This window comes from Silurus meridionalis, chromosome 9 (assembly GCF_014805685.1).
Source record: "Silurus meridionalis isolate SWU-2019-XX chromosome 9, ASM1480568v1, whole genome shotgun sequence".
Classification (NCBI taxonomy): Eukaryota; Metazoa; Chordata; class Actinopteri; order Siluriformes; family Siluridae; genus Silurus; species Silurus meridionalis.
Genome location: NC_060892.1, coordinates 5431721 through 5444445, shown reverse-complemented (window position 1 = coordinate 5444445; position 12725 = coordinate 5431721). Strand labels below are relative to the sequence as shown.

General features: G+C 42.0%; 1 protein-coding gene across 1 annotated transcript; it reads right to left on the bottom strand.

Annotated features, from left to right (window-relative positions):
* Window positions 1-9672: 9672 nt before the first annotated feature.
* On the bottom strand, window positions 9673-12420 carry klf2a (Kruppel-like factor 2a). The gene is made up of 3 exons (XM_046858343.1): window positions 12166-12420; window positions 10693-11626; window positions 9673-10608 (listed from the first exon to the last, which is right to left on the bottom strand). The coding sequence occupies exons 1-3, from the start codon at window positions 12235-12237 to the stop codon at window positions 10433-10435; spliced, it is 1182 nt and encodes a 393-aa protein (XP_046714299.1). The 5' UTR covers window positions 12238-12420; the 3' UTR covers window positions 9673-10432.
* Between the last annotated feature and the right edge of the window lie 305 nt (window positions 12421-12725).

The following is a 12725-nucleotide window of genomic DNA, read 5'->3' as shown; positions in this document are numbered from 1 at the left end:
GCCAGGCCATGTCTCATAGCATATTTTCTATGAGATGGCGATTAGAACACATTTCAAGTCAAGCAAGTCAGTGACTACCTGTATGTGTGTGTATATGTGTCTATATGTTTGTGTGTGTGTGTATATATATATATATGACATGCAAGCATCAGATACCAAACATTTCTGGACTACATATTGGGTGAAGAGGAAAACTAAGACTAATGTCTGCAACTCTAAAAATGCGAATGCTTTCAGTTTCTTCAGAAGGTTCTCGATTTCCTGTTCACAGACTCTGCTTGACTGGATGTAATATAACATATGCATACAACTAGGAATTGTGCAAGAGTAACAGCTCTGCTCCTGCCAAGTATAAAAGACTGACCTGTACAAATCGACTGCTTTAATGTGCTGTACTGGTTCTGGGTCTGACTGATTTGTAGAGATGAGTCTTAAAGGTTGGAAGTTTTATGGGGTTTTTTTTTTGTTGTTTTTTTTTTTTTTTAAGTGAGCAGTGCTGTTTTTGTGGGTTGGGCACACACGTGCGAACACGTGCACATAGAGATGCACATTAAATCTCCCATCCCCGAACAGGTTCGAATTTCCATTGTCGGTTCAGTTCTGCGAAGTCTTCACAAGCTCATGACGTGTAAAACCTGAACCTGCGCTGAGAACTAACTCGCTTCTAACGATTTTTAATTTCGCTGCCGATCACGGAAACACTGTTTAGTTCCCGCCCCCAAAATTTAACCTTCTATGTTCTCCATAAGCACAATCCACTAAAAATGTTGTACTCGTAGTCCTGATCCTCTTCCAGACTGATTTGGAACAAACTTGGCCAGCTTCTGTTCTTCTGTTTAACCCTCCCAGTATTAATCCTGAGATCCTTTACTAAAAAAAAAAAACCTTTCCTGTATTTTACTTGAACCGTGTGCTGCCTGCCATGTGATTTTTAAACCTCTGATTTTTAATATTTTGGGTCATTGAAGTGAACTTGTTCTTGTTTCCAACTTTCTTACCACGGACTCATGGGCTTCCTCAAGCTAAGAAGGTTAACCATTCACCCTTCAGCTGTGGTCCCATATATGGGTCTACCGGGACTACCGGAGTTTGACTAAAGGTGCCACTGATATTCAGTGTACTGTTTAGAATCGCTCTTTCGCTGACTGTAATGTAGCCTGCTGAAGGGGACACATATTTGGTCCAGTAATATTCTTACTTTCATCAGTAACATGTGCAGAATATTATTCATGTTACACTAAAGGTGTGTTGATCACGGATTTTGTTTTTTCCTCTCACCATTTTGCCACCAATTCCAATTTATCGTTTTTGAACAGTGGCATTTTAGAATGCCAGTTAATGATGTGGTACGTCCATGAAAAGAGGTCCTGTACTACTTTATTTGCAGCTCTAGTCCTCATTTCCTTACCCCTTTCCCTTTTTTCTCAAAGCTTGTCCAATTCCTGAAAAAACTTCCCAACATAAACATGCTACGGGGGAAAAAAGTTACAGCTTTACCACTGACTGCTGAAAACTTTCCCATTAATGTCTCCTTTACAATATATATATAAGTAGGTAAATAAACTACTTTATTGAAAACTACAGTGTTTATATATGTATGTATGTATATATACGGTATACACACACTATATGGACAAAAGTTTGTGGACACCTGACTTTAAGATTCATATGTACCATACGAGTCCCATTCCACATTAAGTCCCCATTTACTGTTAATCACATCCATAATCATGTCCACACTTCTGGGTAGATTTTGGAGTGCTCTTGTGGAGATTTGTACCCATTCAGCCACATGGGTGTTAGTTGGTACTGATGTAAGTGAGCTGCAGTCAGCAGTCTAATTTCCGAATGTGCTCAATGGGGTTGAGGTCTATAGGAGGCCACTCCAGATGTTTCACTCCAACACATGTAAAGCACATCATCATGGCACTGGCTTTGTGCACATAGGCATTGTCCTGCTGGGACAGGTTTGGGCCCCCTAGTTTAAGTGAATGGAAAATCCTACTGCATCCAATGACATCTTTTAAAATCCAACGTTGTGGTAACAGTTTGGGGAAGAACCACATATGGCTGAAAAGCTCAGGTGTCCCAATACTTTTGTCTATATAGTGTATGTGTTTGTGTGTGTATATGTATATGTACATATATATATATGTAGATGATCGCTATATGAGGAAATTGGGAAAATATCAGAAGTCACGTGGCAGGCAAATGTAACACTTCAGATTTCAGCACACAGCTACTTACGTGGAGCAGCGTCATGCTTTTCATTTCAGTGTTACTGTATTATTTTGTTTTTACAAATCCAGATGAACCTCCTCTGAAATATTTTAAACTCTATTATTAGTTTGATTTCTGTACAGAAAATTGTTTTTAGTTTTTGTGTGTTTTGTATTTCCAGGTCTATTCTCTAATTTCATTTGGGAGCTAAATAACACGACGCCTCATTTCACTAGACGCCAACTCATGCTGTATTGGTCTCCGTTACCTCCATCGTGCAATAGTTTGTATATTTTTTATTTGTGTACCGAATTACCTGTAAACTCCTTTTAACTCTTTTTATTTTTATTTCTTTACGGAAATGTGAGTATTTTAAGAACGCCTGTTCACATCGAAGCAAACGATCCATCGATCTCAGCTGGCTGCGCTCGTTTTCTCGGCTCGCCTAATCCCCCTCACCTCTAGACAACGAACACACCAAATGATTAACCATCATACTGAAATGCATTTAATTTAAAATAAAAAAAAAAAAAAAAAACATAAGTACATAATGTATATCACGTTATATTTGTCTTATAAAAAATACAACGAATAACTCCAAATGTGTAACTGGAAGCATTTAAAAAGATTTCAGAAATTATTAGTCTCTAGAAAAGCTTGGGTTTATTCGAAGATGCCGACGCTTGCTATATGGTCCTTTGTTTCACAAAATAAACTATACGCCATTTCAGACACATCGTCTCGTCTTGATTATTTCACGATAAGATTCGGATGTGCTTCTTAAACATATTATTCCACATTTGGTCTCCGTTTGCTGTTATGGTAACGGCTTTTTTTTTTTTTTTTGAAGATGTTCCACTGGATTTCAGAGTGTAGAGATTTTAGATATTTCAGCTACAAGAGCATTAGTAAAGACAGGGACTGATGTAGGTGAGGTTCTTTCTTAATATACTAGAGATAGGAAGCTGGCAGCAGAGTGCAGAGTCATCCATGATACAGTGCCCACTGAGATATAAGGGCTTTGCTCAAGGGCCCCAAAAAGTGGTAGCTTGGCGATAACGGGGCTTGAACCCTGACCTGCAGATCAAGAGGTTAACCATTGAGCTACCACTTCCCCATGAGGTCTGGGGTGCATTTAGAGTTGTGTGAAGTTCAATAGGGTTGAGGTCAGATCTCAGGAGCAGACCTTTCAAATTAATCTTCTCCAACCCATGTAAAGCATCATCATGGCGCTGGCTTTGCGCACGGGACATTGTCATGCTGGAGCAGGTTTGGGTCTCCTAGTTCAAGTAAAGAGAACATTTTATGCAACAGGATCCATAGACCAGTTTGTGGAAGAAGCACATGTGGCTGAAAAGCTCAGGTGTCCTAATACTTTTGTTTGCATTAATCTACAGCAGGGATGTTTCCTTTGAGTGTCCGCTGTCTACGTTTTATTGCTCTCATGTCAACTAATTGGGTTGCGCTTTAGCTTCATGAGAGTTACGACTCTGAGAAAATGAAAACGAAGAGCAGCTGCAGTATGAACCTGTGCCGACTTTGGCTAACGCAAGCCGTGTGAACTAACAGGAAATTCCAGGCGTTTTTTTTTTTTATTTTTATAAACTCGACATGTTTGCATTGGTGCAATAAAAATGGAGGAACAGGGAGTCGGATGGATTCGAATTACCTGCCAAATCCTCTGTCTGATGTTTACTTGTGCTGCGTTCCTCTCTGCTTATTTATCTCCTTTTTTCCCCCCTGGAAGGCTCCAGAGTTTTGGAGAATAAATAATACAAATTAAGAAAGTGCCAAATAGCTTTTAGGATGTATTCAGCAATTTTGTGTGTATTTCGTATTGTACACTGAATTTCGAAACTTCCTGCAAGTCCCGGCTGAGTATTCGAGCCGTTCTTCATCTTCAAGTTCAATCTTTAGAATCCACAGCGGTGCTGATAATGACTGCGAGCGTGTACCAGAATGATCAGATTTTCTACTGAATGGGAAAAGTACGTTTATGTGTGTGGATCTTTTTGCACTGTAGGATTTCAGCTTGTGATAGAGTTCCAGTATGATGGCATACTATAAAGACAATCAAAATACACGGCTGACCATCTCATCTATATGTTGTCTTCTGTAAACTATTCCCAAGAAATAGATGTTGCTCTTCAACATCACTGCTTGACTTCGATAAAGCCGAATGAACACTAATCTCCATGACTACGCTCTAGTCAGAAGACTAACCAGCAAATGCTCCGCAATGGGATGTTCAGGCGTTCACACACTTTTGGCCGAACAGTGCAGCTACGCCATTAGTTAATCTAAGTAGCCATTATGCCACACAATATAGACTGTAGAGTTTATTGTTCGAAATGCAGTATGTAACTTCTCGTCCAGACTCCAGTAAATACGTCAGAATTCATTGGTCACGTGTTTGATATCTACACCAATCAGCCATAACATTGTGACCACCTGCCTAATATTTGTGTTGGTCCCCCTTTTGCTGGCAAAAACAGTCCGGACACTTTGAGCATTAACAGCATTAACTTCTTCAGCAGTTTGAGCTACAGGAGCTCGTCCTCACGTGCATCAACGACCCTGTCACCGGTTCATCACTGTTCCTTCCTTGGAGCACTTTTGATAGATACGGACCACTGCAGACCAGGAACATCCCACAAGAGCTGCAGTTTTGGAGATGCTCAGACTCAGTTGTCTAGACGTTACAATTTGGCCCTCGTCAAACTCGCTCAGATCCTTACTCTTGCCCATTTTTCCTGCTTCTAACACGTCAACTTTAAGTACACAAAACGCCTAATAAATCCAATCTGTGTAGATTGTGCATGTAAAGCATATATACATGGAGCTCGCTTTGTGCACAGGGGCATCGCCATGCTGGAAAAGGTTTGGGTTTCCAAGTTTAAGTGAACGCAATAGACGTCCTACGATTGTGTGCCTCCAGCTTTGTGGTAACAGTTTGGAGAAGAATCACATATGGCAGGAAAGGTCAGGTGTCCCAATACTTTTGTCGATATAGAAAAAAAAATATATATACATTTAAATTGAATCAAGCAAAACTGTAGGACTTTTTTAAAATGTCAAACCACCTAAGAAATTTGAGCAAATAGCTTTTTTTCCCCATTAAATGTATAAACTAGTTAAATATGATCCATCCATTAAATCCAGTTACCCCCAAATATTTAGTTCCCAACCCTGGTCTTGGAGTTGCCTTACTTATACCACCACTGCAGAACCAGCAGCAAGGTTATAATGAACAGACATTTGGTGTTACCCAGATAAGGATGGGTTCCCTTTTGAGTCTGGTTCCTCTCAAGGTTTCTTCCTCATACCATCTCAGGGAGTTTTTCCTGACCGCAGTCTCCACTGGCTCGCTCATTAGGGATAAACGTATAAGCCGCATCATATAGAGTGGTAGCTTAACGTAGGGCTGCAACAACTAATCGATCAAATCGATAATGAAATTTGTTGTCGTTTGCAATTATCATTAAAAACTATACAAATGTTGACGTACTCAAATTGCGGCACCTTTCCTACACAAAAATGTTGTGTTTTTGTTTTGTTTTTTAACAGAAACAATTCAGTTTTATGAGTGAATTGGTTCAAAGGAGAAAGCCCCCATACACTCCTCAACAAGCAGCTACTAAGCTTTAAAATGTCTAAATTAAAGATAGTTCAACTCAATATGTGGCATTTTTAAGTACACTTTTATACATAAATACCCTCAATTAGGGTTTCATATAGTTATAATAAAACATCTAATAAAAAAAATCCAATTAATCAAAGAAGAGAAATGAATCTTCTGATTAATCGATTATCAAATAGTTGTTAGTTGCAGCCCTAGCTAATTAAAGGTTTACTAATCATTAGGTTGGGGGGTTAAACCCAGGGATTGCAAAGCTGCCACTCTTGGGGCCCTTGAGCAAGGCCCTTAACTCTATGTTCTCCAAGGTTGCTGTAAAATGGCTGACCCCTGCTTCCTATCATATAACAAGTTCCCTGTGAGATCAAAAAACGGTTTTAAAAAAATGAATTTCTCTGTAAAGTTGCATTGCTACAACGCTCATTGTTAAACACGCTATACAAATACAACTGAATTGAATTCTTAACATTGTAAGATCTAAGATGTACCAGAGAGCTGACACGATCTGCTGTCTCCTGGAAGACTTAGCAAACTAGCTAAGAGAGAACTAGCACAGCCCTAGAATTGAACTCCCATCGAGAGGCTCAAATATATAAACGTGATGACAACCAGGTCTAAACCAGATGAAAACCGATGCCTGACGTCCGAACGAATTGGCCTGCGAATGAAATACGCTCTGGTTTGTCGTTTTTGCGACGACATAATTAAACCCTCGTGCTCTTCTGAGACTTTGCGTTATCGCAACGTTTTCTCGTGGAGCTGCGATTTTTCTCACGCTAAATTAACGAATGATTAATTTACTGTTGCGGACTTTTCAGCATCGGAGAGGCGAGATTAATCCTTCTCTGTAGGATACGCTTGGAAAATAACGATCTGCAGGTGTTCTCTGAGCGGGACGATATTATTTTGGGAAAATGGGAATGTTGTTCTTTCGACACGTGTGTAGAGCGGTCCGGGGAGAGCTCTGGATGTCAGCGCAGCACATATCGAAGTGGTAATACAATCCCTTGTGCGTGGTCGAAACGCGAGTGTCCGAGACATAAACATGGAGTTCGTTGGCTTGGCGAGGATTCGGGGGAGTTTTTTAAGATCGCTCTCTAATGCAGTTCATGTTCCTGAAGCCATGCTGATTTAAAGCCGAGATCTAATCGGAGATCGGGCCGCTCTTGAGGTGTTCCAGATACAGCAGGAATGGAGTGGGTTTAATCAGCTGCTGTTAGGACTGAAAGCTCTTTGTGGAGTCATGCTGCCCTGGGGGATGCAGTGGTACTGATACAAACAACCGGATTGTCAAGCGAGTTCTACTAGCTAATGGAAGCCAGATGGATTCGGCTTCTCTCTCTCTTCCTCCCTCTTTCTCGCTCGCTGCTCAGGTGTATGTGGTAATGGTATTCAGAATGGGCGATACCAGATCCTGATCGTTTTGTCAGCATCTTGTATCTCAGCATTTCATAGCCCGGGTCTCTCTGGACCATACTGCATTGCAGTGCTAGTTCGGTAATAAAAAAGGGGGGATTTTTCTCAGGCTTGAACAAATTACCCAAGATTTAAAGTCACGGAGGTTGGAGTTGGGTCCGATTCAATTCCTCCTTATAATCTAGCAGTGGCAGTTTGGAGGGCTTGGAGTGGTGCGATTTGAACTGACTACCTTCAGTGATAACTACTGAGCTTTTACGCTCAGGATGGAAGAGTGCAGTCAGGTCCAGAGATTGTGGTTCCAGACTTGAATCTTCCCCCTGGAATTATGGTTTAACTTGTCCAGGGTATCAGCAGTTGGATCCAATCCAACCATTGAAACTTCTGATTCAACTTCACTTGGGTATTCACCTATATTTCAAAAGGATCAGGTCCACACTTTTGGTTCTGCAGCATGAGAGAACTTGTAACTATTCCCTATCCGCTCCTTCTGAAGGATTTGCAGCGGCGTTCCAGCAGGTGGCAAACTCATCCTGTGGCATTCCAACATTCACAAGCGCCTTATATCTGTGTACACAGCTCATTCCATCCATTCCAAGGATTCCCATGTAGAAACCCACACCGAACTCTTCCATAAATTCCAGAATAAGAAACTCCTCTCTCACAGTACTGATTAAACCTTTAAGAATTTAATCACTTGGTAAATGGCGTTCCACCACTGCCAGACCTCCACTGGTTCAGTATTGATGCATCTGTACCAGAATGTTTGAAAACTCCAGTACACAACATGTAGATTAATAGGATCCAGACTTGGACTTGTCATCGTACAGCTTGTGCAGTACTTGATTTTATTCATTATAAGCCAATATTCTTTACACACTTTTTTCAGACTAACATCTACAGAGTTTTTAAATACAGGGGTCTCCGGCCTTTGTGGCTTTTAAAGGACAAAGTGCACAATAAACAGATTTTCCCAGAACGTTCTTGCGACCCGGCAGCAGCTCTTTTCCACGGCGTTCCGTCTGCAATGAGACGCCGTTTTTCCAGCCAACAAAATCTTTGCTTTCTAAAAACGCTCTTAAAGTGGAGAAAATTGAAAATGCCGATTTCAATCGTTTCCAAAAAGTTAAGCAAAACGTAAGACGCTTCAACCGGCGTCATTTCCCCCTGCCGTTTATTTGCTTTCTGCCTCTTTGGAATCTCACGGCAATGACGAAAATACATCGCTTGTGGAAGCGACGCGTAAAACGTCGTTTTCGTTTTTATCCTCTTTGTAGAGCGTTTTTTAAAAAGCGACGTTTTTGTTGACAGAAAACGTCACCTGGGTGTGGATAGAAGGCCAGAACGGAGAGAAAAAAATGCTTTTTCAAACGAAAACGTATTAGTGTGGACATGGCCTTAGTCACGTGACGGCGGCTTTCTTCGACATTGCCCCAACGTTACCAAGAGCCGGAAAGTCATTAACCGGTGGGTGGAAATAACGCAGGTCGAAGCGTCTTACGTTTTGCTCTTGCGCAGTACAGGGACGTGAGCGTTTTCAGATCTTTTAGTGTGGATGAGCAACTTTTGGGATTTTTTTAAAAAGGATAATGTGATCGTGGAGCGTTTTATGACGAAAACGCCGTTTTCAAATGTATCCGGAGTAGTGTAGGGGTAGCCACATCCTGATGGTTTGGGACCTCTGGTTCAACATGTCACTGACTTTATAAAAATGATTGTCCGAGAAACATCAGTGCTGCTTAAGACTGGCGTCAGTCTCTTTGTTGAACATTATACTCTCAATCAGACTTCTTACCTCGCTGTGGAATTTAACATTTTTTTTTACAGTGTCCTGATGATAGGAACAGATGCTTCGAAGGCCGTACGCTCGCGCAACACCTTGAGAGTCAAATCGGTTTTATTCCCAAGCCGAAAAAAAAGTGATCTGAAAACCCAAAAGTGATATGAGAACGTTTTTCTGTTTTGCCTTTTTGAATGTACCAAGTCTCAATTCCTTTTTTATGTCAAAATAACATCTCAAGTCTGATATCTCGGCTTATCTCATAGTCATAGTCATGGTGGTGCATATGGAGTGTGTAAATAAGGTGAGATTATCAATAATCCTTATTATAAAACACATTTTTGTGTTCATATTGACTTCTTCTACAAGCTAGTCTGAATCCAGTTTAGATTAAAGCTTGAGGTTGAGGGCTTAATGGGCATTAACTGAACCTCTGAAATTGATCAGACTTGAATCTAGTCTCAAAACCACAATCTCGCCTTCCTCAAAGCTTCCTCACGTTTCACAACGGCTTTCCGATCTTACGAGGCGTTACCATTCACCAGTGATACCAGAGAAAAAGAAGCCGAAGCATGTCAGGAGTCATCTCTCCGCTAAAGTCACGAGACCCAACACAGCGTTAAGAATCTCAGTTCTTTTTAATATGTACAAGAAATACAATATTTACAATCACATAAATTATGTACAAGTCAAAAGACTTTGTCCCAAAACATTGAAAAAGTGTAGCCCTTGTCATGTCATGTTAAACATGGGGACAGTTTGTACTGAAATTACAAATACTTATAAATTGTTGCAAAAAATACAAATAAAAGACCCTGATTTAACAGTTAATACACAAATATACTGTCCAAAACATTCAGTTTCTTTTTTTCTTCTTCGTCTTTGGCTTGAGTGGCAGTTTTAAAAAAGAAAAACATTGTCTGAAAGCTTATTGATTTTTTTTTTTTTTTTACATATAAGAACATCGTATGGCACTTGAGATGTATAGTGTAGATGTCGTCGATTTTTCAAATAGAATAATATTAATATCAATAATAAAAGGCACGATCGTGACGTGGGAGGCACATCATGTTTGCGTAAGGATTCTACTGATTCCAGTTGCGTCAGAGTTGTGCAGGTCCAGCCTACTCGTTCTTACAAGTGGTTCGTATTTTCTTCAAGAATATCACAAAAAAAAACAAAGTAGTACCAGCTACAATACATCATGAGAAAAACAAAATAGATTGCAAAGCATTCAGTATAATGTCCAGTCTATAGATTGGATTGGAGCTTCTCGTGATTGAGAACCTCCTGCTGCCTGGAGTCACGCCAATAGAAAAGATGCATTACGAGATAAAAATAAACAACACTGTCTCGATTGTCCATGTTCGGTGCGGTTTCTACATGTGGCGCTTCATGTGCAGGGCGAGATGGTCGGACCTGGAGAAGGCGCGCTCGCAGAGGTGGCACTGGAAGGGCCGGTGGCCGGTGTGCTTCCGGAAATGGCGGGTCAGCTCGTCAGAGCGGGCGAACTTCCAACCGCAACCTTCCCAGCTGCAGTGGTACGGTTTCTCACCTGCGAAAGCACATCGTACATCATTTAGATTTTCTCAAGACTTCGTTTCGAATATGCAAATACGAGGCATGTTTGCAGTCTTACCTGTGTGTGTCCTCTGGTGCGCCTTCAGGTGTGAGCTCTTGGTGTAGGTTTTGCCACAGCCGGCGTAAGTGCAGGTGTGAGTCGCCGTTCTCTTCCTCGGCCACGTGCGCCTGCCCCTCTTTGGTTTGGCGTCCAGCTCTAACGGGGATGAAGGTGGCGTAAGGAGAACTCTCTGGCCGGCGTTGGGCACGGGCATGCCGTCGAAGCGAGTCGGTGCGCTTTGATAAGAGAGCTGTACGTGCGTGGGGGCGTGGCACGCATAGCTCTGAGGGTACGCCACCGAGTGGCACAGCTGACTCTGAGCGTCCGTGTTAAGCGCGTTGATCTCAGCCGGGCTCAGAGGCGGCGTCATGCTCCCTGAACCCTGAGGTGAATGAGCGAGCAGAGGCTGTTCGTATGCCCTCATGCAAGAACTGTCGCTCTCTCGTTTGATTTTGGGCACCATGCCCACCACAGGTCCATAACCCTCCATACACGGCTCCACTTTGATGTGATCCGTCACATCCTGATTGGAGAACGCTGAGCGCACCAGGAACCTTCCCTGCACAATGCTGTTGTTGGAAGTAGAAGAATGAGGATGAGGGTGAGGAGGAGGTGGAGGAGGTGCGCAGTAATTATCCACCTCGGGACGCAGCAGCTCGGCCATCAGGCTGACGCCGTACGCTGGCGGAGAGGTGTTCAGCTCGGGCACAGGGTACACTGAAGGGGGAGGTGATGTGTACACGTTTCTGCACTCCTGCATCCTGTAATCGTTCGCGGAGCTCAGGCTTTGCGCAGAGAGGCTCTCCGAGCCCGCCGTGTTGGCCAGGATAAACTCCAGGTCTAGGTACTTGTCAAGATCCTCGTCGTCACCTCTCACAAACACGTCCATGCTCTGAGACAAATCAGCCAAGCAGCTGGACAGCACGGACCTGTCGAAATCATCCTTCCATCTCTGCAACAATAAAAACAGGAATTTTTAGTGGGATTTCACAATTTCTGTTTCACACTTTCTATTGCCCCATAACTTTATAAGCAATTAATGCTTGTTATATATAAATATATAAATAAACAAGCATTAAAATATGGAAACTTGTTCATTAAAAAGTAATCTATAATGCATATGAATGAATAGCGAACTAATCACAGATCTCTTGAAACTTGAAACACTTTTAGAAAGTTTGTCTGAATCATAGAATTGCTCTAAAACAAAAAAAACCCCAATGTAATCCATCGTGTCCTACGTTTTTTTTTTACAACTCTTTCCCAACACGTGTATGAATTCAAAACGCACATCTGGATGATGAACGAATTTTTTTTGTGCGCGTGTGTGCCATGGATCACGCACGAATTACGCACGAATCCCGTTCGGCACCAGTGCGTTGACATTCCCTCACGTGTTCCCTCCAAAGCTACAAATCACACGTGTCCACTCATCTCAAGAAAGAAATACAATTCTAAAAATGCTATCAAAAAAAAAAAATCCATACTCACGTTTTCCCAGCATTTTTCCTTCTGCGCGGAGAAAGTAGAAATGGATGGCAAAATGGTCCCGCTTAAAGCCATCTCCAGTCAAATCAGGAAAACAAAAAAACGAATAGAACTCGTTCTCAGGGCTGCTCGAGCTTCACGAGTGAGCAGCCGTGATCCGTGCACCAAGACTCAAAGCGTGTGTGTGTGTGTGTGTGTGTGTGTTAAACACTCCAGCTCTGTGCTCCGTCTGTCTCGCTTTATGTCTCTCTGCGAAGCTGCTTTGCGCATAAATACCGCTGTGCGCACTGAGCGCTGACCAATTGCGCGCGTCGGAGGAAATAACGCAGCGCCCGGCCCTAATTTTAGCTCCGGTATATATACAGTAGGCGGACTTCTCTCTCAGAGCTGCTCTAGAACCTCTGTAGTGCAGCAACCAGGTCGATTTATTCATCATTTTTGCACAGTTTCTACTTTTATCAAAGATTATCATGAAGTTTCCTCTCTAATACATTTAGGACTCATTATATTGACATTTCTACGATCCACAGAGGTCGTCCTTTTTAGTATTATGTTTCTCTTTC

Coding starts and splice junctions, on each gene's coding strand:
- klf2a (XM_046858343.1), bottom strand. CDS start 12,237: ATGGCTTTAAGCGGGACCATTTTGCCATCCATTTCTACTTTCTCCGCG. Junction 11,627..12,165: donor AGGAAAAATGCTGGGAAAAC/GTGAGTATGGAT, acceptor TTATTGTTGCAG/AGATGGAAGGATGATTTCGA. Junction 10,609..10,692: donor GCACCAGAGGACACACACAG/GTAAGACTGCAA, acceptor GTGCTTTCGCAG/GTGAGAAACCGTACCACTGC.